This window comes from Panthera uncia (genome assembly GCF_023721935.1).
Source record: "Panthera uncia isolate 11264 chromosome C1 unlocalized genomic scaffold, Puncia_PCG_1.0 HiC_scaffold_4, whole genome shotgun sequence".
NCBI classification, from domain to species: Eukaryota; Metazoa; Chordata; class Mammalia; order Carnivora; family Felidae; genus Panthera; species Panthera uncia.
In genome coordinates this window covers 32,673,584-32,699,699 of record NW_026057585.1, presented here as the reverse complement: position 1 = coordinate 32,699,699, position 26,116 = coordinate 32,673,584, and the positions used below count along the sequence as shown (strand labels likewise).

Below are 26,116 nucleotides of genomic sequence, written 5' to 3'. Positions count from 1 at the left end.
GTTGAGCATCCAACTTCGGCTCAGGTCATGATCTCACTGCTCATGAGTTCGAGCCCTGCATCGGGCTCTGTGCTGACAGCTCAGAGCCTGGAGTCTGCCTCAGATTCTGTGTGTGTGTGTGTGTGTGTGTGTGTGTGTGTGTGTGTGTTTCTCTCTCTGCCCCTCTCCCACTTGCTGTCTCTCAAAAATAAATAAAAACATTAAAAAAAAAAAAAAAAGAAATTGATGATGCTATAAAAAAAATGGAAAGATACTATGCAAATGGTCTGGAAGAATTGATGTTGTGAAATGTCCATACTAACCAAAACAACCTAAAGATGTGACACAACCCCTATTAAAATACCAACAGCATTTTCACCAAACTAGAACAAATCACCCTAAAATTTGTATGGAACTACAAAATACCCCGAAGAGCCAAAACAATCTTGAGACTGAAGAACAAAGCTGGCTGTATCAAAACCTTAGACTTCAAATTATCCTACAAAGCCATACTAATCAAGAGTATGGTGCTGGCACCAATATAGACACATAGATCAACAGAATAGAGTACAAAGTCTGAAAGAAAAAAAAAAAAAACAACCCATGAGTATGGTCAATTAATCTAAAACAAAGGAGACAAAATATACAATAGGGAAAAGACAGTCTCTTCTACAAATGGTACTGGGAAAACTAGACAGCTACATGTAAAAGAATAAAACTAGGCCATTTTCTTCTACTATTTACAAAAATAACTAAAAATGATTCAAGACCTAAATGGGATACCTGAAATCATCAAAGTCCTAGAAGAACACATAGGCAGCATCTGTTTAGCACTGGCCTTAGCAACATTTTTCTTGGTTTCTTCTCGACAAGGGAAACAAGAGCAAGAACAAACTAATGGAACTATACAAAAATAACAAGCTTATGCACAGCAAAGAAAACCATCAGCAAAATGAGAAGGTAACCTACTGAATGGGAAAAGGTGTTTGCAAATGATCTGATAATATCTTAAATATATAAAGAACTTCTACAGAACTCAACACCAAATAAACAATCCAATTAAAAACTGGATAGAGGGCCTAAAAAGATTTCTTTACAGGGGCACCTGGGTGGCTCAGTCGGTTGTGTCCGACTTTGGCTCAGGTCATGATCTTGCAGTCAGTGAGTTTGAGTCCCGCATCGGGCTCTGTGCTGACAGCTCAAAGAGAGCCTGGAGCCTGCTTCAGATTCTGTGTCTCCCTGTCTACTCTTCCCCCAACTCACGCTCTGTCTCTGTCTCTCAAAGATGAATAAATGTTAAAAAAAAAAAAAAATTTAAAAAGATTTCTTTACAAAAAAGACAGATGACAAAGAGACCTATGAAATGATGCTGAACATCACTAATCAAGGAACTACAAATCAAAATCAGAATGAGAGATAACCTTATACCTGTCAGGATGGTTAGAATCAAAAGGAAATAACAAGTGTTGGTGAGGATGTGGGGAAAAAGGAACTCTCATGCACTGCTGGTGAGAATGTAAATTGGTGCAGTCACTTGTGAAAACCGCATGGAAGGTCTTGAAAAATTTTAAAATAGAAATACCATATATTCCAATAATTCCACTACTGGGGTATTCATCCAAGGAAAACAAAAATACTAATTTAAAAAAAGATACATGCATTTCTATGTTTATTGCAGAATTATTTATAATAGCCAAGATAGGGAAGCAACCCAAGACTCCATTGATGAATGAACAGCTAAAGATAGAACAAGTATACAAGGAAGGTAATCAATGGTATTGTAATAGCACTGTATAACAAGAGATGGTAGCTCTGCCCATGTGGGTACAGCCCATTAGTGTATAGACTTGTCAAATCACTACGCTGTACACCTGGAAGTAATGTAAAATTGTGTGTCAATTACATTTTAATTAAAAAAACAAAGTATGGAATTCACAATGGAGTATTACTCAGCCACAGAAAAGAATGAGATCTTGCCATTTGCAACAACATGGATGGATTTAGAGGAATTAAGCTAAGTGAGATAAGTCAGAGAAAGAAAAATACCATATGATTTCACATATATGTGAAATCTAAAAAATAAAATAACCAAAAAACAGACTTTAAATACATAGAACCAGTAGATGCCACAGAAGTGGATGGGGGTTGGGATGGGTGAAATAGATGAATGGAGTTAAGAGCTACCAGCTTCAAGTTATAAAATAAATAAGTCAGATAAAAGTACAGCATAGAGAATACAGTCAGTAATATTGTACAACACTGTATGGTATCAAATGATGACTATACTTATTGTGGTTAGCACTGTGGAATACATAAAATTGTTGAATGAATATGTTGTACACATGAAACACTATGTCAATTATATACTTCAATAAAATATTAAGGATTACAAGAAAGTATTCAGACTGCCCTTTCTACTTAAACAACCAAAACATGGAAGTCAGAAGAATCTTAAGAGCCAGACCTGGAATTGGCTTTGGAATAGAATTTGGGACTTTTTCCCCACAGGCACTGAATGGTTTAAGTTCAATAAAAGGTTTGTTGATGACAAAGACTATAAAGCGATGATGACATGAAAGTTAGTTTGGTATTTGTAGTTACTGCAACAAGTGACAATGGTCCTTCATGCCCTATTCCAGAATATCTTTAGGGAATATAATAATGGTTATACTTAAAATATGCCAGCTTCTCAGGGACTCAGAAAACAATGGCATCATATATAATTATGTTCAATATGGTTATATATTACAGAATTAAACAATCATTTTCATTTTAAACTTACATTAAATATTTATACATAGGATTAAACTCTAATTGTTTTTCAAAAGGAAAAGACAGTATGACTACATGCACCCCAAGTATGATAATTTAAGTATACGTAAGAAATGTATATATAATTAATTTCTACTACAAGGTTTGATAAATTCCACTCAAGCTTTTAAAGACTGAACTTCCAACTGTAGAAAAATTATTACCATAGACATAATAAAATCTGTCTATTTGCTGAAGGCAAAAAAAAAAAAAAAAAAAAAAAAAAAAATCAGCGTGAGAAATTTTTTCCCTAAGCAGAAGTAGATATATTCTGTGCTACATTAGAATATGTTTATTCTAACCAAGAATGTATTTAATTAAATGTGTATCTGCTTTGGGCCTTACTTATTATTACATTTCTGTGCCAAAATGAGCAATATTTTATCATAAATAATCCTAGGTCAGCAATAAAGGGCATCTGTGAATACAGGTAGTTTTAAATTATCTTGCCATTAAGTGAACAAGGCAAGAAGTCATGAGAAAGTCAGGAGATGTAAAAATAAGCCATATAATAGAGCACTTACATATTTCAATTAAAAAACAAACAAACAAAAGAACTTCTTTACCTTTAGACAATTTTAGTTTTATAAAACTGATTTTCAAATGACAAGCCAGGACAGAACAGAAAAGTCTTAGCCCATGTCTTTTTCGACATGCAAAGCTCCACTACTGTGATGTCAAACAAAAGAACACATTTTCACAATTATCCTTTTACATATTTATCTTTAAAATTTCCTGTGAAGATGTACATGTACATGCAACTTCTTTGCACCTAAAATTTTATGGTAATTAATTCTCTTTTTGACGACTTGTCACTTTGTACAGGTCTATTCTCACTCCAATTGTTCCTTAGGAGAGTTTTATATAAATGAATTTACATTTAAGATATATTAGAATGGTGTGCTATTTAAGGGGATTATATTTATATCTGGTAAAACAAAGGCTCTTGTAAAATTTATACTTGGTAAAGGAAAGGCTCTCCTTTTAAGAAAATAATCACTTTATTATGTGTTACATCATATATTACGCTTGCTTAAAGTAAACTACTAGTATTCAACAATTACTATAAAACTCTACCTCCATGAAGACAAATGTGGAAAAAATACATATAATGTTGAGAAAGTACAATCCTAAAAATTCTTATTCTTGGGAATATTTAATAAAATTATTCTTGTAAAATGTTGATTTAAAATTATTAAAGTGAGAATTTGCTGGAGATAATTTTACATACCTTGGACTTGAGGGAACCTCCCCAATTTTCATCCACAAACTTCAAGGATAGCACCTGCATAAAGCTGCAAAAAGACAAGAATTGAAAAAACTGGTATAGTTTTAAAAATGTAGTTATTTCATAGCATAAACACTGAAGTTAAACAGATAATATGGAATAAAATAAATGTCAGAGTTGGAGAGAACTATGTATTTCCAGTACAACAGAAGAGAAAATAGAGGCCCGGGGACATTAAATGATAGAGGAATTTAGGTTTAGTAGGAAAAAGATTGAAGGAGATATGGAGAATTGATGATGGATTTGAATAGGTAAGATGTCCTTCGAAGTTCTTCACAAAATCCTTAAGATTTCCTATGGATTTTTAAAATGCTATATTGAACACAGGTATGTATTCTATTCATCTATCCAACATACATACTTAATGAGAATTTTTTCTGGTTGCTGTTAAAATTAAGTAATCAGTGTTTTAAAATGAAATAAAAAAAAACAAACCTCAGTATTTTTTTTTTTTAATGTTTATTTATTTTTGACAGAGAGAGAGACAGAGCATGAGTGGGGGAAGGGCAGAGACAGAGGGAGACACACAATCTCAAGCAGGCTCCAGGCTCTGAGCTGTTAGCACAAACAGTCATGATCTCACGGTCCGTGAGTTCGAGCCCTGTGCCAAAGTCAGATGCTCAACCGACTGAGCCACCCAGGTGTCCCCAAAACCTCAATATCTTTAAAAAATAATTACAGTATGTACTATATAAAGATATTATGAAAAAACCAGTAAAATCTCATTAGAAAGAACTAAAATGCAAATATTTTCCCTTAATGAAATTCACTTGAAATGAATTAAATGGTAAATATTGTTTTTCCAGCTATATAGAACCTGCACAATCTCTTTACAGTAAAAGCTAATTATGAAAAACTCCAATGCAAATATTTTACTGCAATGAATTTAGCTGAAATGGAATCAATGGTAAACATCACTTTTTTTAAGCTCTAGAACCTGCCCATTTTTTTTTTTTTTTTTTTTTTTTAGTGACGGTAATGCTAGGACTCTAAGAGAAGGCAGGCAATTATAAGAACATACTATATTTTGTTGGCTTTTGCATTTGTTTTTATTTGTTAGCTTTTACATTTGGTTTTTTTATTATAGGTCCAAGAGCTAAAGATGACTTTTACTTTTTAAGTTATAAAGTAACATAAAAATCCCATGTACTATATATGATTATATTCGATACTTTGGAAAATATAAAAAAGCACAAAGTAGAAATTAGAAATTCATTTTAATTCCACCTACCCAAGTGATAATGAATTTTTAAACATTTTAGAGATTCTGAGCTAAATCAATAATTCTTAAAGTTTTGAGGGTCATAGATACGTTTGAGAATCTGATGAAATTGTTTTAATTCGGACTATTCATGGACTCTGGGAAAATACTGATGAATTTCAGATTAAGAACTTTAACGATCATGCAAAGGATAAAAATTACAGATTCAAAGGAGTACATTTACCCTGATGTTTATAGCAGCATTATCAACAATAGCCCAACTATGGAGACAGCCAAATGTACGTTGACTGATGAATGGATAAAGATGTGGTGTGTGTATACACAAAAAGAATAAAAGCTTATCATTTGCAATGATGTGAATGGAGGTAAATTGTATTATGCTAAGCGAAATAAGTCAATCAGAGAAAGACAAATACCATGTGATTTCACTCATGTGTAGAATTAAAGAAACAAAACAGATGAACATCTGAGAAGGTGGGGGGAGGGGTGGGCGAGAAGGAAACCAACCACAAAACACTCTTAACAATAGAGAACAAACTGACGGTTGATGGAGAAGAGTGGGTAGGAGATGGGTGATGGGTATTAAGGAAGGCACTTGTGATGAGCTCTGGGTGTTGTACATAAGTGATGATCACCGAATTCTACTCCTGAAGCCAATATTGCACCATATGTTAACTAAAATTAGAAACAAAACCAAAAAACTCTGATAATCTCCGAAGAGTCTTTGCAGCATTAGTAACCTGACATAACTTTATACAGTAAGTCACTTTTGAATAAGATTTAGTTAATCCATTAGACAACCCCTCAGAATATCTTTAAGAATAACAGGCCATATTACCCACAAGGTCATGAAAAGATGTTCAACATCACTAATCATTAGGGAAATACAAATCAAAAAGACAATGAGATACCACTTCACACTCATCACGATGGCTATTATTAACAACAAAAACAACAACAACACAAAAAATAAGTGGTGGTGAGGATGTGGAGAAATTAGAACCCCTGGGACCTTATGTTGGTAACTGTAAAGTGGTGCAGCCACCATGGAAGATAAAATGGTGGCTCCTTAAAAAATTAAAAATAGAATTATATGATTTGGTAACAAAAAGTTAGAGGCCAACTCAAATGACAGATGAATGGATAAACAAAATGCGGCATATGCATATAACGAAATATTCAGTCTTAAAAACAGAAAATTATGACACATGCTGTCACATGGATGAATCTTGAAGACAGTAAACTAAATGAAACAAAGTAGTTACAAAACGATAAATACTGTACATTTCCACTTTTATGAGGTACTTACAAATTGAGAGACAAAAGTAGAATGGTGGTTGCCAGGAGCTGGGGGAGGGAAGAATGGGGAGCTACTGTTTACCGAGAATGGAATGGAATTTCAGTTTAGGAAGATGAAACGGTTCTGGAGATAGAGGACTAAAAATAGTTAAAATGGTGAATTTTATGTTATGTATATATTACCAGAATCAAAAAAATTTAAAAAGTTATAAGGCCCATAGTAAAATTTGGTTATTTGATTTATATTTTATTTGCAAGTTTGTGATCCCTCGGAAACTCTAAGTGGAGATTCGATTAGCTTCCGTAGTAACATTTCTCTACACTGCTGTTTCCCAATATTCTTCATATCATGACACGTTAACAACTTTATGGAGTCCTGGGGTAAGAGGCGGCTGCTTATAACAGATGAATAGCTTTTTGGGCCCTGAGCACCACAGTCTCCATTTGGTTGTCACAAGGATTGAAGGACTCCATATCCTAGCACACTTGTAATGCATTCATGGAAAGCCCATCTCTGCACAACGAAACATCAACTGGTTAAAAATGTTAGAAACATATTCTTTAGTGAATAGCAGCTCAGATGTGACCTTCTCCAGGAAAACTTCTGTTTATCTCCTATTCTGTTTGTGGTACTTTCAGTGGTAATCTGTTCTTATGATGTACTATAAATATTCTATAATTTGTGGAAAGGAAATGTCTTATCTATCATAATTATCTCCAGAACTAGATACAAAGCTTCTCAATGTATGTGTGCTGAATGGAGAGAATTGTTCATTTAACAGAATTAAATACCTCTTTTTTCATTACAGAACTTTAAAAACATTTCAAGTTCCTTTGATATCAACTTATAGACTAGACTACATTGTGCTTAGTTTCAGTCTAGGGTAAACAGAAAATTTATCTCAGAGCTGCCTAACATTATTAATATTAAATTCTAAAAGCATTAACTTGTTATGTTAGTTGGTTTTTTTCTTACGAATTTGTTCATAGGACAACACTGGTTTTTCATGATGAATAATTTAAATTAACTACAAATTGTGGTCAACTTTCAGGGACTTATAAAGTAATAATAAGCATCTTTGGCATCACACAAGTTCACATAATAAAATATATACTATTAAGGGGCGTCTGGGTGGCTTAGTCGGTTGAGTGTCCAACTCTTGATTTCGGCTCAGGTCATGATCTCAGAGCCTCGTGTTGGGCTCTGCACTGAGAGAGCCATGTTGGGCTCTCTCTCCCTTACTCTCTATGTGCCCTCCCTCATGTGCTCTCTCAAAATAAATATCAAAAAGAAAAGTTGAAAATATGCTACTTCTAACAAATTCTCTAGGGAATAAAGTATGAAAGGATTTAAAAAGGTTAAAAATTGTAACTCCTTGACTTTCCCTCTTAGCATTTGGACTTTTTTTTATTTAACAGAGACAGAGAGAAAAAGTGTGAGGAGCAGGGAGGAACAGAGAGAGGGAGACACAGAATCTGAAGTAGGCTCCGAGCTGTCAGCACAGAGCCTGATGCGGGACTTCAACTCACAAACCGTGCGATCATGACCTGAGCCGAAGTCGGACGCTTAACCTAATGAGTCACCTAGGCGCCCCTAGCATTTGGACTTTTTTTTTTCCATGGCTGGGTAATATTCCACTGTGTGTGTGTGTGTGTGTGTGTGTGTGTGTGTGTGTGTGTGTATCCCTTCATCTGTCAATGGACACTTGGGTTGCTTTCATAACTGAGCTACTGTACATAATGCTGCAATAAACACAGAAGTACATCTCTTTGAATTAGTGTTTTCATCTTCTTAGGGTAAAAACTTAGTTATGGAATTACTGGATCATATGGTAATTCTACTTTTAATTTTGGGGGAACCTTCATACTGTTTTCCACAATGGCTACACCAATTTGCACTCCCACAACAGTGCATGAGGGTTCCTTTTTCTCTGCATCTTTGCCAACACTGGTTACTTCTAACAAGAGGATATAAAAGTGGTGAATATCTCTGCACACAACATGGGAGCAGCTAAGTACATAAAGCAATTATTAACAGACATAAGAAAAGAAATACACAGTAATACTGTAGTAGTAAGGGACTTTAAGATCCTACTTACATCAATGGAAAGATCATCCAAACAGAAAATCAAGGAAACAGTGGCTATAATTGACACATTAGACCACATGGGGCTAACAAATATATTCAAAACATTCCATCCAAACATAGTGGAATACACATTCTTTTCAAGTGCACATGGGACATTCTCCAGAATAGATCACATTAGGCCATAAACACGTCATAATAAATTCAAAAAGACTGAAATCATATCAGGCATCTTTTCTGACCATAATGGTATGAAAATCACCAAGAAAAAACCTGAAAAGAACACAAATACATGGAGGATAAATAACATACTACTAAACAATGAATGGGTCTACTCAGAAATCAAAGAAGAAATTAAAAAATACATGGAGACAAATGAAAATGAAAACACAATGATCCAAAATCTTTAGGATACAGCAAAAACTGTTACAAGAGAGAAGACTACAACAATACAGGTCTACCTCAAGAAACAAGAAAAATCTCAAACAACTTAACCTTTAAGGCCTAAAGGAGCTTAAACAAACAAACAAACAAACAAACAAAAAAACAACCAACAACAATAAAGCCCAAGCCAGTAAGAGGGAGGAAATAATACAGATTAGAGCAGAAAGAAATAAAATAGAGACTAAAACCCCAATACAACAGATCATTGAAACCAGAAGCTGGTTCTGTGAAAAGATAAAATTGATAAACCTTTAGCAGGACTCATCAAGACAAAGAGAGAAGACTCAAAATCAGAAATGAAGGAGGAGAAATAACAACCAACACCACAGACATACAAAGGATTATAAGAGATGCCAACAAATTGGACAATATAGAAGACATGGATAAATTCCTAGAAATACACAACGTCCAAAATTGAATCTGTAAGAAATAGAAAATTTGAACAGACCAATTACCAGTAATGAAATTGAGTCAGTATTCAAAAAACTCCCAATAAACTAGTCCAGGAATGGATGGCTTCACAGATGAATTCTATCAAACACTTAAAGAAGAATTAATATCTATTCCTCTCAAACTATTCCAAAAAATAGAGGAAGGAAATCTTCCAAATTCATTCAATGAGGCATTACCCTGATACCAAAACCAGATAAAGACACTACTAAAAAAGAAAACTACAGGCCAGTACCTCTGATGACCATGGATGCAAAAACCCTCAAAATATTAGCAAACTGAATCCAATAATATGTTAAAAGAAAACTATTCACCATGATTGAGGGATTTATTCTAGGAATGCAAGGGTGGTTCGATATTCACAAATCCATGTGATCCACCACATTCACAAAACAAAGGATAAAAACTGTATGATCATTTCAATGTACAAAAAAAAAAAAAAAAAGCATTTGACAAGGTACAACATCCATTCATGATAACAACTCTCAACAAGCAGATTTAGAGGGAACATACCTTAGGCTATGTATGAATAACCCAAAGTTAACATCATACTCAATGGTGAAAACCAGAAAGCTTTTCCTCTAAGATCAGGAACAAGACCAGAATATATCCACTTGCACTTTTATTCAACACAGTATAGAAAATCCTAGTTGCAGAGGTCAGACAAGAAAAAGTTATAAAGACATCTAAGTTGGTAAAAAAGAAGTAAAACCATCACTATTTGTAGATGAAATGATACTATCTACAGAAAACCCTAAAGACTCCACCAAAAAACTACAACTGATCAATGAATTCAAAAGTTGCAGGATACAATATGTACAGAAATCTGTTGCACTTCTACACACTGATAATGAAGCAGAAAGAGAAATCAAGAATCCCATTTATAATTGCAACAGAAAATAAAATATTCAGAATAAACTTATTTAAGGATGTGAAATATCTGTACTATGAAAACTATAAAGCACTGAGGAAAGAAATTAGGACACACAAAAATGAAAAAACCTATCATGTCTATGGATAAGAATCAATATTGTTAAAATAAACAAGTTCTATAGCTCAACACAAAACCCCCCAAATAATCTATTTAATGGCAGAGGACCTGAAAAGACATTTTTTCAAAGAAGATACACAGATGGCAGACAGACATATAAAGCTACCCACCAGCACTAATCATCAGGGAAATGCATATCAAAACCACAATGACATATCATCTTATACTTGTCAGAATGGGTAAAATCAAAAACAAAAGAAAAAACAAGTGACTTTTACTATTCTTAAAATAAATTTCAGCTTTGGGGTCTGCTGATTTTTTCCCAATTTAAGATATTTTAAGTATTACCAAGATTATTATTTATATGTATCTCAATTGTAGATTCATAAATTTTCCTAATATTTTGGAACAATATACTTTTTTTTTTAATATGAAATTTATTGTCAAATTGGTTTCCATACAACACTCAGTGCTCATCCCAACAGGTGCCCTTGTCAATGCCCATCACCCACTTTCCCCTCCCTCCCACCCCCCATCAACCCTCAGTTTATTCCCAGTTTTTAAAAGTTATACTCCTTTTGATTATAGAAAGACTTCTCTGATAATAATTTATCAGAGAATAATAATTTATTGGAATATAATAATTTTTTCCCTCACATACCAACTTGGCCAACCTCCTGTTTTAAATTTTTTTTTAGTTAGGGCTTATAATGAGGTTTTCATATACAGAAAACAGCCAAAATCTTAATTTTGTGGTGATAACTATTCTGTAATTAAAGTATAACTATGTGGCTATACAAAATGGTTCAAATTAACAGGCAAGTCAAAAAAAATGTCTATACAGTTTCTCACCAGATAACTAGATTATGACATGTTAATTTATAACAATGAACAAAGGGGACACTTTTGAGTTATGTAAATTTTCTGAATTTGCTAACTTTTCTGCCATCGCACTACCACGACAAACCCGTAAACTCGCTCCATGTCAGACATCCTCCACTAATTTTCCCAGAAGGCAGTCTCTTGCTCATAAGAAATAAGAACAAGTGTTGGGTTGAGAAATCAAAAATTTAACTTCAGTGATGCCAGAGCAGCTGGAAATTGAAGGTAACATCAAAGAATGGAGGGAGCCACAAAAAGGGGATACTCCCAAAATCTGTGAATAAATTCTCTTCAAAACTTGGCCTTTCCCAAAAAAATGCACATTTAAGAACTATTGAACTATATTAGGCTAAGAATTCTAGACATAACGATAGACAACATTCTCTATGGGCCATAAGAGATGGACAAAAATTTCAACAGCTTCACTGTGCTAGAAAGTAGAGCTAGGCAAACCCCTTTGGCTTTTTCATTTAAACTCGATCTGCCACTTCTAAGCCTATGCTAAAGAATTCACCTTAGTACTAATGAAAAAACCGGAATAACCACTCTTTAACAAAGCTAAAAACCAAGACTCCATAAGATCAAGGTATTCACCCATAGTGTAACAGTATGCAAGAGCAAAATCCAATGCTCTTCACACATGATATTATAATCTAGAGACCTAGAAACATATAAATCACAATATCAAGTGTACATTAAAAAGCAACTAGACACATGCAGAAACAGGAAAATTACTGATCTCTGAACCCATCCCAGACAAATTAAATTAGGATACTTGGGGATAAGATCCTGGTATCAGTACTTTAATTACTGTTACGACTTTTAAAGACACCCAAGCAATTGTAATGAACAGACAGAGAGAAGAATCACTGCCTTGGACTATACTCAAGTATTAATAAGGCAAAAATTGCAAGATGACCAAACAGGAGACTAACCAATTCTGAAAGGTAAACCTAGTGGGCATTGGCCAAAGCAAGACAAATGCTGTAATACTGTTTTCTTCCCTTACGAAGCCTTGCTTGCAGCCATATACTCTTATTTTTGAAATCCTCTTAAAGGCAAAGCTTTAGTATAAATACAATTTGGTACATTCAGAAAAAACTACAAAACTTTGAATATTAAGTAGCAATATGAAGAAAATGCTCTAATGTTACACGAACAAAAGGAAAAACTTTTAACAGTTGAATAAAATTCAGATATGGGGGAGTCACTATTTTATAGGTCTACTGAAGGCTTGCCCTTAAATAAAATGTAGGGATTTAAAAATAAGGGAGTATGGCTATAACACAATTAAAACTGAGTGCATTATTTAGAGCTCTTAAATAAAAACAATGATGATGCACTCAAATATATTAAATAAGCCATTCTTCCAAATGGTTAACTGCATCCAGTGTAATTTCTTAAAGTTAACTTTACTCTTTTATATGAAGGACAAAATACACCACACCGAAGCTACTTGTAGCAAAATTTGGTCAGTTAATTCTCAAGAAAAACATTTTCAACAGAACTATATGTTTAGTGACCTGCTGATGTCTTAAATTTTAATTCATTATTCATCATCAAATCATTCCCATAGTTTTTGGTATTTTTTTTTTTATCATTCCCATATTTGTTGATATTTTTTTAAAGTGCAGAGTGCTAGAAACAAGTTACAGTTACACATGGACAATTAGGGTACTACAGTTTTTGAGATCTAGTAGTAAAGCTTTGATCAAGATTTCACTTTAAGTCACTGAAGCAGCAGATGTATAAGGCAAATAGTTTATGTGTTGACACTTTCATACACTTTGACTAATGGCATTCTTGCAAAGGAATAATGAATGAATATGGAGGATTAGGGAAGTAAGTTCAGTTTTACAATTATAGAAAACCAAACTGGTAAAGATAATTCTCTAACATTATATCCCTGAGGTTACACTATTTATTTTTAGGTGCTTTCTAATGAACTCTGAAAAAACAAAGCAATGACCATGTCTAAGGAAGCTCCCTAAGTTTAAAGCTTATTCTACTATAGTATTAAAGTGCTATTTATTTTTGTATCTTTAGTTTCTGCTCTGAGATTGAGAAAGCTAGAAAACAAGCTAACATCAACCTTAATTTAAATTAAATTCCAAGGAAGTAAGAATACACCAGGGGAATCTTTCATTAACATACAATCATTGTTCCACTGAAAAGCTCAATAAAAATGTATTAAAACAAAATGAAACAAAAACCAAAATATAAAATGTTTGACATCACACTCCAAATCAGATCATTCCAAATATGAAATCTGATTAAAAAAAAAAAAAACAAGGTTTCTTTCAGTATTGTGATTAATAACAGAATTTGCATATGTACCTAAAACAAAGAGAATTTCATAACCAAGAGGTAAAACTGTAACGACTGGACTGTCACCTGAAAACAAATACACCCACAGATATACTCCCCCTCCCCCTTTACATTTCAGCCACCAGTATCAATGACCCAAGGGCATCATCTGGGAACAACACATTCAATTCTACTGATATTTAGGAAACATCACAGAATGAAATGAAATGACTTGACACACCACCACTAGATTTCCTGAGCTCAAAATATCCAAAGAATTAGTAAAAATGAGCCTAAGCTTGAATATCTTAAAATTTTTTTTAATGTTTATTTATTTTTGAGAGGGAGAGAGACAGAGTGCAAGCAGGGGAGGGGAAGAGAGAGAGGGGGAGACAGAATCCGAAGCAGGCTCCAGGCTTTGAGCTGTCAACACAGAGCCTGACACGGGGTTCGAACTCATGAACTGTGAGATCGTGACCTGAGCTGAAGTTGGATGCTTAACTGACTGAGCCACCCAGGCGCTCCAGCTTGAATATCTTAGTAAGTAGTTTTAAAATAAAACCAACTAGCCCCTTGGTAAAGTAAAAATATTTTAGAAAACGGCTATTTAGTATATAGTTCCCAATAAAAAATTCAATGTCTTTTTGCTCCTTAATGTTTGAAAAATACATTTTCAATACATTTTCTTCTTGATTTGAAAAACTGAGATCCAGACAAAATATGGTTCAAAATCCAAACATTCAATAGCCTCAAAAACTGACCACAAAGATGCTATATATGGTAGCAAAAGCTGCTTTTCAAAAGAGAATTAAATTCTGTTGGTGTTATTACCATGTCAAAACTGAACATCATTATTTGTCATAAAATGGGCAATTATGATCATCCTTAAGAAAGGTTACAAATACCTTAAAAAAAAAGTTACAAATATATGAAATATAAAACACAACCAGCACAAACTACATTATGGTTGCACTCTATTAAAACTAAAGAAGGTAATCTCCTTATCGTAAAAAGATACAAAAATAAAGCTGTAATAATCCAGAAGGTTAAATATTTTAAATATTAAGAATGGCAATATGAAAGCAGAACAAAAGAAACTAGACCATTCAACACCTTTTATTTTTTGACAAGCACACTATCAATTTTACATTTCATTAAGGTACTCAGATAAAATCTATGACCTTCTAAGTTAAAACTTTTAACACCTCTTCAGAAGGAAAACTGAAAAGGCAGTCTGTACCTACGGGGTATGCTTTTATGAAAAGTTATCCTCTTTACTGCCCCTTCTCTCATCCCCAACTACTGCCTTTAGGGGGCTACCATGCAAATAGCTGAAGTCTACTGTAGTCTTCTTTTGTTGAGGCTACCAGTTTCTCAAATAAGAACATGGGAAGCATCTTTACTCACCTATTCCCCCTTCCAATCCAGTATAATCAATAAATCCTGAAGGTTTTATTGCCTAAATCTGTTTTAGATCTGTCCCTTCTCCATTTTTACTACCAATATGTTGGCTTAAGCCCTTTTATCTTGCCTCTGGAAAACAGCAATATATTTTTCTGGCAACCATATTCCCCTCTGTCCTATCAATTTTCCTTCACACTGACAACGAATGTAATTAAAATACAAATCTGACGCCGGTTCATTGTTTATAATCTTTTAATTTTGTCCCCTGCCTATAGAACAGAGTCCAAACTTCTTACCAAGGTACATAGGCCCTACCTTCCTAACCAGCACCCTCTCTCATCATAACCAAGCTACCTGAGATGGCCCTCTTTTTCATGACTTTGCCTTTTCACTATCTTTGTCTTATCACTAGTTTTCTCCTAGTTATTTTCCATGTTATCATAAACAGCAACTTCTACATAAGCAAGTGGTGATATTTACCTGAAATGTCAAAAGGTTATATGCCCTTCTTTCTGTGTGCGTTCATAGCACATAAGTGTATTTTGTTTACAGCATGCATTTCACTGAATTCTTTCAGGAAACCAATGCATCTGGAAGTAATAAAGAAGAAATTGTACAGAAGGGTATAAAAGAAGTAAAAATTTTCCTCTGCCTCCTACCTGCCATTCAATAACTTTTAAACTGTTTTTAGTTCTTCTGTTAGTAATGATTAACATGGTTATATCTACAGTTCTCAATATATCAACTTAAAGAGATTTATTGTCTTCTTTTCAACTTTTAGCTTATTCCTAATTCTTTTAGCGGTTACCTTCATAACACTGGATATTATGCGTTAGTTCAGTAAAATATCCTGCCAAATGCATTCTAGCAGCCCAATTTCCATGCCTATTTCTCTACCTGACTCCTCGATGACAGTGACTATTGTCTTATTTTGACATTCTCAAAGCCCATACCAAGAAGAAATATTTATGGTATAAACAAAGTTTATTTTGACTCTGAGGTAGGTATGTCTAGAAATGTAGTTGTAAGGCAGCCTCGATCATGAATTACTTTAAGGGTTTATTTCCTTTTTAAATATGGTAATCTGCAAATGTAACAAAATGTTTTAATATGCATAGATAGAACCTTGATCCGAACTTGTTAAATACCTAAAACACTGACTACATTTATTTACTTGAAAAAGAGAGAAAGAGCGAGCACACGCGCACGAGTGAGCTGGGGAGGGGTAGAGGAAGAGGGAGAGAGAATGTTAAGCAGGGTCCATGCCCACAACAGAGCCCAACACAGAGCTCGATCTCATGACCTTGAGATTATGACCTGAGCTGAAATCAAGAGTCAGATGCTTAACTGACTTGAGCCACCCAGGCACCCCAACTTCCCGACTTCCTTCCTTCCTTCCTCTGTCCCTCCCTCTCTTTCTTCATTCATAAAAAATTTTTTTTCTTTAACATTTATTTATTATTGAGAGACAGAGACAGAGCATGAGCAGGGGAGGGGTAGAGAGAGTGGGAGACATAGAATCTGAAGTAGGCTTCAGGCTCTGAGCTGTCAGCACAGAGCCCGACGTGGGGCTCAAACTCACAAACTGCGAGATCATGACCTGAGCCGAAGGTGGTCGCTTAACCAACTGAGCCACCCAGGCGCCCCTTGTTTTTTAGTTGAATATAGATGAAATGCCACATTTAGAAAACATTAAAAAATTAATATTTTCAGTTCAATGAAATAACTACATAAAATATTTTAAAACTTCTACATAAATTATACATTATTTGTAACCATTTATTAGCTGAATGACTTTAGGCAAGATCTCCAGGCCTTAGACTCAACTATGAGATGGGATAATAATTGCACTTACCTCAGAGTTGTTGTGAGGATTATATAAATTAATTAATATAAAGGACTTGGAACAGCAGCTTCACATAATAACAAATGTTAGTAGCTATTATTAAGTAAATATTTGTGTTATTATTTTGTACCGTTGCTATGTAGGAGTCTTCGTGATTCTTTCACCGAACTAGAACTGTTGCCTAATATTTAGATCTTTAAAAAAAAGCTTCTTTGTGAATGTTTTAATACTATAATTAGAATAATCTACTGAAGACATATTTTTGTTTCCTTTGAAGAAATAGCTCATGTATTGATGCTACAGACACACTACAAAAGAGAAGCTATTTTAAGTAACTGTGAAATTTCTTTAGCGACAATTTCACGCACAGTTAGCTTAACCTCCATTTCATCCTTCTATGTTTTACACACCAGTAGCAGCTCTACCAGTAGTAGATAGGCTAAAGCTTAAAATATGCCACTTTCTTGAATAATGCTGTTTAAGCTGACTTCTAAATTACTCTCAAACCAGCTACAGATTTTCTATGTAAATTGAATGTAACTAAATGTTTTGATGTTCTTTTCCCTGAATTATGAAATATTATATGAAATATTATTGAAAATGTTTGTTTGGGTCTTTAGGCCAAATTGTCAATATATCCTTGAGAGAAAAAAACAAGTAATGGGAGTCATTAAAGTCTATGGTAAACTGAAAAGTAAAGATTTAATAATTTAAAATAAAAACTACCAATGGAATTATGTTAATTATAAATGCAAAAGAGACCTTCAAAAAGTCAGTCTGGTGTTTTATATTTAACTCATTCATTTTCTTCCAGTAAGTCTGTGAAGTAGGTATTACTATTCATATTTCCAAGATGAAAGGGAAAATAGAATAGAGGTTTTTAAAAACTTGGGGCTCTGGAGTCAAACAGACCTGAGGTGAAGCCGGGTTGTGGCACCTGATTGCTTGGTAATTCTGGACAGATAACACCGTAGTTTCCTTTTCTGTTAAACAGGGGCAGTAGTATTTACATTAGAGAGTTGTTGGGATTAAATAATGTAGGTAAGATACTTAGCATACAACCAAGGTATAAAAAAACACTCAGAGGGAAGCCAGTGTAATTACTACAACAAAACTGAAGATTCCAGAGCAACTTGCTAACTCAAAGTCACAAAACTAGTAGCTGAGATAAAAATTCAACTCTTTCAAAAACTTTTGTAAAAAGAAGGGGATAGACTTCTAATAAACTGTAGATATTAATATTTCCTCTCTACTGTCTCTGGCTTGCTGGGAGTGCATATAAATGTCAAAAGAAGAGTATTGTACACGTAGAAAATGGGAATGTTACTATACAAGCTAGTCAATTTACGTTAGTCTAACTCTAATTAGGTAATGGAGTAGAAGGGATGCAGGGGAAGTCGAAGGGATCTAACTATATTCTTAAAATTATTTTATGCACTACTTAGGTCCATTTATTCAAATCTAGTGTAATCATTACTGAAGATAAGTATTTTTCAAATATTATCTGACTAGTATATTTTTAGATGAAAATAAAGGCCCTTTATCAAATACCAGAACTGTTGAGCTATTTTCCAGAACCAGTAATGGTATAAATTGATGATCTGCAGACTAGGCTTCTACTTGTATTCTGCGAATGAGACCAAGATGTTCCAAAATTCAAATTAAAAAAAATCTCAATCTGTAGAATTTTTAAAAATCACTTTTAAGCTCTTCTCTTCCAGAATTTTCTTAAACCTTTGAAATCCATAACCATGTATTAGATCATAAATGTAAGTAGCAGAGGAATGTTAGGAAAAATACTTGTAATTAGTCCAATGACTTGTTTGTTCACAAAGCAATCATTTTTATATTACAAACATACACTTTACTTTCTTATAATGTTATTTCAAAGAATCCCATAGCTTCAATCTGATCTACCATCTGAAAAACTTTGAAAGCCAGTAATATATTTTATTCTACACGGATTTTTAAAAGGGTATCAATTAATTTCTGGAATAGGTTTATCCTAAGAAAAAGCTTTGCTTTATAATGGTTTTGAAATTGTTTTAAGTAGCAAAACCTTTTCTCTTCAAATGCAATTTTTATATGCATTTAATAATGATGAAAATGGTACGCATTTAAAAACTTCGTATTTGCAGTATTTTCCTTATTAAAATACGTCAATCAAAAATTTGAAACCTATGGTTATGTTTGACAATTTATTTCTATATGTTGTTCCACATAAACAAGTAATTGCAAACGGTAAGTTTTCATACTACCAATTCTGTTATCGTATTTCCTCTTGTTCTTGATTCAACTGATTCAGGAGCTCAAAAGTGGAGTAACAGAAAATTTTGCTGCTAATTTTTAGTACTGGCAAATCTAATAGTTCATGTTGTATTTCTTAACTATTTTACCCTACTTTGCCAAGAGCAATCATTATAATTCTATTCTTGGAGTCCTCCAAATTTTATATTTTTATTTTTCAAAAAAATTTTTTAAAAACTTTTTAAATGTTTATTTCTGAGAGAGAGATAGAGCCCAAGCAGCGGAGGGGCAGAGAGAGAGAGGGAGACACAGAATCCAAAGCAGGTTCTAGGCTCTGAGCAGTCTGCAGAGAGCTGAATGCACGGCTTGAACTCATGAGCCATGAGATCATGACCTGAGCTGAAGCTGGATACTTAATGGACTGAGCCACCCAGGAGCCCCTTGTTTGCTTTTTTAATCAGCAAATCAGATACCACCACCAGACCCAATTATTTACCTAGGATTTATTACATGCTGGGACTATTCTAAGCAGTGCATTTATAAACTCATTTACTCCTCATAACCACCCTATGAGATAGTAACTATTATCTCCAATTTATAAACGAGGAAATAATCAGAATTATCAAGTAATTTGTCCAAGATCATCAGATGAGTAGCACTTTCTGAACCTAGATAGTCTGGTTCCAGAGCCTGTGTTCTTAAACACCACTCTAAACTCCTTCCTGATACAATCAAGATTGAACAGCAAATTAAGTTGAAATCATTTGCTTACTGGTTCATATTTTTTAATAATTCAGGTAAGTTGATTTTTTTCTCTCAGAAGGTACTCTGGTGGGCGCCTGGGTGGCTCAGTCAGTTGAGCGTCCACCTTCGGCTCAGGTCATGATCTCGCCATCCGGAGTTCGAGCCCCACATCAGGCTCTGTGCTGACAGCTCAGGGCCCGGAACCTGCTTCAGATTCTGTCTCCCTCTCTCTCTGCCCCTCCCCCACCCACACTCTGTCTGTCTCTCTCTCTCAAAAAGTGAATAAACATTAAAATTAAAAAAGAAGGTACTCTGGTTTGGTCATTAGCCAAATCTTCAAAATGATCGCTCAGAGATAAGGTAGGTATAAATGCAGAATAGGAAGTACTAAAAACCAGCAAAATAATGGATTTAATTAAATAATAATTAAATATAAAATATTTTGAAGGAAAAAGGAAAGCAGTGTAACTACAAGCATCTTAATGAACCAAGATCTTAAAGAGAACAGGTACTAGCTATGGAAATAGAGGCATACAATTAAGGAGAAATATAAAAGTTCTACAATAACTGCGTCCAGAAGAAGCTGAAATCATTAAGATGTGAAAACCTTAAATGAATGAGGAGACAGGAAAAAAGCACCCAGCTTCCTTAATCAAGGTCAAATTCACAGAACTGAAAAGATTATAAAAAGATGAGAAAAATAACCCATCTATTGGAATACTACATTTAATCTTATAAATCTTAGATAATGGAAGCCAAAAAATTTTTTATAGAAAAAAAGTTGATCTATGCTTATCTTCAGGAAAATCCCAGGAAACTTTTAATCTGATGGTCATGTATGGTTTGAAAAAAATACCTATTAAGGTTAGCAGTCAGACTGGGATCACCTGAAATCTGTGCTCACTAACATCTCTTTTTAGATACATTTGGGATGTTTACGAAGCCCTTATAAATAAAATAAACAAATGAAAGATCTACACTTCGATGATAATAACTAAAGTGTTATAAATGGATAACTGCCAACAAAGACAAATCTCAATTTTTATACTCAGCATGTGTAAGTGAAATATATGAAAAAGTCTTTCACAAGTGTCGACAAAGTTCAAGTATATTTTCGGCGTGTGTGTATATACATATATATATAAATTTTAAATTACCTTTTCTGTCTACCAATACATAGTTGATCAAATAACCCCCTGGCTTACAAACTTCCATGGCTCCCACAGCCCTTAAGATAAAGTCCAGACTTCTTGGCATGACTTGTGAGACAGGATGTCCTGGTCTCAGGACTGTCCTCTGGACTCCTCACCTGCCACCTTGTACTGGGTCCCAGTCTCCTGTAGCCAGAGATGCCACTTTGATTCCCTTTTCTTCTGCTCACCTGGGTACGTTTTCCGTCAATTCTCAAATTATGTTTCACCTCCTCCGAGCTTTGTCTCCTTTCCCTCCAGCACACCACACCTATCACTTCGGGTTTACCTACCTGCTTACTGGTCTACCTCCCCACTGATTGTAGGGACTGCCCTTCAATATTTGTATCAATAGTGTCTGTCTAGGTGTTTGGTATATAAAAAGCTCTCAATACATGTTTAATGAAAAAAAAATCAACTTTTCCAACTTAGTAAAAACAGTCTCATTCAAAGGCAAAAACTTATGAAATACCAAATGCTAAAGCCTGTGGATTCAGAAATAAACTGTCCTAGACTTCAAACAGCATAATTTACTGGAAGAGAAAAGCAAAATAATATAGTGAAGGTTAAGTGTATATCAAGGTATCCTCAAGTGTTTTTGGGAATACAGAGGTACAGCTAACATAACCTGAGAGTGCTAGTGGTGGATAAGTAAGGGAATTGAAATTAGGGAAGCCTTCCAAAAAGGGGGGGGGGGGGGGACAATCGAGCTAAATCTTTAAAGACAGCCCAAGTAGAATTTGTTTACTCTAGGAATTGAGGGGGGGAAAAAGTAAGTTATCTATGAGATTGCTTACCTAGTCCCTGCTCTTTACTGCTTCATCTGTCTGTGCCCCAGTGCAGCATTTCACATAGCTGCTGTGGGAGCCAACTGGCCTTACATTATTCCATAATCTTAGTTAATAGTCAGTGACCGAACTTGAGCTAGAAAAAAATCCCTGTCTGAAATATTTCAAAAAAAGTAAATGAGGAAGAATTAATCCCCTTCTCATGGGAAGAGTTAAAAGATATAACACTAAGGAACTAGCAGTTACTATGCTGTCCCACCACAAGGAGAAAGCCAGTCAGTAGTGGAAAAAACAAAACAAAACAATGGTCCCTTCCCTTCCATCCAAAGATTCTACATATGGACTAAGCTGAAGTTACTCATGCTACTTAGTAAATACTAACTGTATACATATCCTTTCTTTCATTAGTTTATGTTTTTTCTTCAAACTACAAATTAGTACACCCTTCACAATTAAGCCAACATCCTTTTGTTTGTAAATGGTACTTAGGTACATAGTTATGAGCAAAATTAGTAGGAAAACAGCTTATCAAAAAATCTCATTCTATGAAGACTTAACATAGTCCAAAGTAGGATATAATTTAAAAAAACAGATTGTTTCTTTACAATGTCATGAGTGCCACCACAGATGTATGCATAGAAAGTAGTAAAGGTGTGACAGATAGGAGGTCTGAAAAAGCGATATTTGAACTGACATTTAACAAGTAATAAATAGCAACTGTCCAAAAAAAAAAGAAAATTTCATTCTAGCTAGTATTGTGATGTTTAGTAGGTCCTTTATAATTAAAATGGGTAGGGGAGAACAAGATCAAATAAAAATAATGGAGTACACATTTGTAGAATGATAAGGGATTTCAAAGACATCCTATGCTATTAAGTTTTGTTATTATTATTATTTTTTAAAGCAAACTTCTGGCTATCAAAGGCTAAATTTAGCCTGTGAAATGAGTAAGCATTACTAAAAACAATTAGCCTCATCTCTGGAAAGACATATCAGCTCTGGAAAGCATACAGCTAAGCAAGAATCAAAATGAATATTCTGGTTGCACTTATATATAAATTAGGAAAACACTGCTGTTTGATGAATACATTTACAATTTTCTCTCCTAAAGAATTTACATTCACAATGATTTACATACATACACAAATGTATTTAAGTATTTTCAATGTTTTTAATGTAAGGCACTAGTCTATATATTACAGATTTTTCCTTTTAAATTTTAGTTTTAAATTAGAACTAAATTTAACTATGATTTCGTAATTTTTTAAAGTTTATTTACTTGGAGGGGTGCCTGGGTGGCTCAGTCGGGTAAGCGTCCGACTTCGGCTCAGGTCATGATCTCGCAGTTTGTGAGTTCAAGCCCTACATAGGGCTCTGTGCTGACAGCTCAGAGCCTGGAGCCTGCTTCGGATTCTGTGTCTTGCTCTCTCTCCGCCCCTCCCCTGCTCATGCTCTGTCTCTGTCTGTCTCAAAAATAAATAAAACATTAAAAAAATTTTTTTTTAAAAAGTTTATTTATTTTGAGAGAGACAGAGGGAATGTGAGCAAAGAAGGGTAGCAAAGAATCCCAAGAAGATTCTGCAGGGTCAGTGCAGAGCTCGACATGGGGCTTGAACTCACAAACCCACGAGATTGTGACGTGAACTGAAATCAAGGTCTGAGCCACTCAGCCATCCCAACTATGATTTCAAAATTAAGCCTTAAGCCAGGGCTAAGATAGAAAAAAATACTGCACATATTTACCGACGATCTTATACCAGTAATCCAGAGGGCAGTACTGCACACATTAAATTAAGTACTACTTCTATACTTTAATGTGGTTTGCATCTAATATGCCTTGTCCAATATGCCATACTTTTATATGTCCAGCAATATTTCTAAGAGTTTCTGGCATGTTTTGGTTCCACTAGGCTTCTTAAAGAAAACCACTCATCAATTTTGTGCAGCAGTGTGCTAGCAAATGCTTAATGAGAAGTATATTGTAGTAATTAGGAGTAAGGAGTAAAGAAAATACAACGGAAACAGCATAAAGTCATATTAGGATAAGACCCACTTGTACTTACATACAATAATCATTTCAGCTTGTAATTAGTTAGGCATACTAACTGGAAGACTACTTGCCTACGGTTACTGCTGAGCTGTAAGTGGTCAGAATTATCAAGATACCACACAATTAATGATGAAAACTGAACAGGAATATAATTTGAAGTGTGTGACTCAAGTTTGATTCTAGTAAAAGTATAACATAAAAATAGTATACTATTGGAGGATTACTGAGAAAGGGCAGTAAATAAAAATAGAGTTTATATGCACTTGGTTTACAGTTTAGGAATATTTGATATCACTTAAAGTAGAACCTCTCAATTTACCCTTAATTATAAGACACTGTCTGTGATGAACACTGTTTATTATAAAACATTCCTTGTTCAATTCTTGTAAGTTTGGTATCTTAGGAAATAATTGTTGTCGGCTAAGCAGTAGTATGAACCATAGAATAAAAGCACTATGACTAGAGGATGACATATAGATTCCTTCCTCAATTTGTCCCATGTGAATAGCTCATTAAAAAAAAAAAAAAAAATTACACCCCAAAAATCAAGTGGAAGGGTTTTACTAAACTAGTCAAGTCACACATTTTAAATCTACTTAAAATTAAAAAGTTTTTTTGATGTTTATTTTTGAGAGACACGGAGAGAGACAGACAGACAGAATCCGAAGTAGGCTCCAGGCCCTGAGCTCTCAGCACAGAGCCAGATGCAGGGTTCAAACTCACGAATTGTGAGATCATGACCTGAGCCAAAGTCGGACGCTTGACTGACTGAGCCACTCAGGCGCCCCTACTTAAAATCAAATTTTTAAAACTTCTTGTTTAGACATGACCTACATGCAGTGAAGACTAATTCCTATGTATGGAAATCTTCTAAACATGAAAAAATATCAATGGTATATGTGAATCAAGAAAATGAAAAAACACAGAAGGCTTGGAACCTACTTCTGGGACACCAGGAATTTCAGGTTCACAACTAAGAAATCAAATATTAAAGGGGCACCTGGGTGGCTCCATCAGTTAAGTGTCTGACTCTTGACTTTGGTTCAGGTCATGATTTCATAGTTTGTGAGTTTGAGCTCTGCATCGGGCTCCATGCTGACAGTGGCAAAGCCTGCTTGGGATTTTCTCTCTCTCTCTCACTCTCTCTCCCCACCTTTCTCAAAAGAAACATTAAAAAAATGAAAAAAAAAATCAAATATTAAATAAGTTTTGGTTAAATATTAACATTTAAAGCTTGTTTTCTTTTTAGAACTATAAAACTATATTCCGTGTTAGAAACAAACCTTCACTACCTAATAAGATAGAATTACAGTCTGAAAGCTTTCTAAACTCTAACACCTCAAAATAGAATTCAGTATGTACAAGTGAAAGAGAATATTAAAAGGAAATCTAACACAGAGATGTGAACTTTTTTACTTACCCCGAACAAGGGAACTCACTAATTCAGTTTTATTTGGCTTATATAAAGGATCTTTTCAGGCCACCTTCTAATTTTAAAAAGTATAAGGGCTTTGATGAAAAGCTTTAAAAATTGAGCGAGTTCATTATTAATCTGAACAATGAATCAAAACATAGATGATTTTATTGGACAGTTATAACTATCTATCCTTGGCTGTTTTCAGGTGTTAAAGAGGAGATTAGGTATCTGTAAATATTAGTGATAGCTGTGTAAATTAACACAAAGCTGTCTAAATTAACAAAGAATTTTCTTTGTTAACCAGATAAAAAGTTATAGTTTACTGCCTACAATTATGTGCCAGGTAATAGGTGCTATACTTTCGTCTCAAATTTCATTGTAAAGACGGAGTTCTTCTTACAAATGAATATAAGCATCTAATTAATTCTTCTTTGTCATCATGTGGCCAGAAGTTAGGAAGACTGGAGGACTTTAGGATCCAATCATGCTACAATAATTCGGCAACCTCTCTGCTGAACAACCATGATAGAATGAGGTCCTGGTATGTAATCTTACTTTTCCTTCCTGTTTGTTTTAATTGATCTAGTGGGCCAGAGAGAAATCAGTTGAGTTTTTAAAAATACAAAATGTAAAAGCTAGAGACTTCTTTATATTTAACTTGATTAAGCAAT

The 26,116-nt window shown here is 34.3% G+C and overlaps 1 protein-coding gene across 2 annotated transcripts in view; it reads right to left on the bottom strand.

Moving 5' to 3' along the window:
• The window catches only part of SELENOF (selenoprotein F), a 58,160-nt gene that overhangs the window by 22,880 nt on the left and 9,164 nt on the right, over positions 1-26,116 (bottom strand). For both annotated transcript variants that reach the window (XM_049616856.1, XM_049616855.1), the window contains exon 3: positions 4,022-4,085. In XM_049616856.1, coding sequence (XP_049472813.1) covers positions 4,022-4,085 — 64 coding nt within the window. The remainder of the gene's footprint in view (positions 1-4,021; positions 4,086-26,116) is intronic.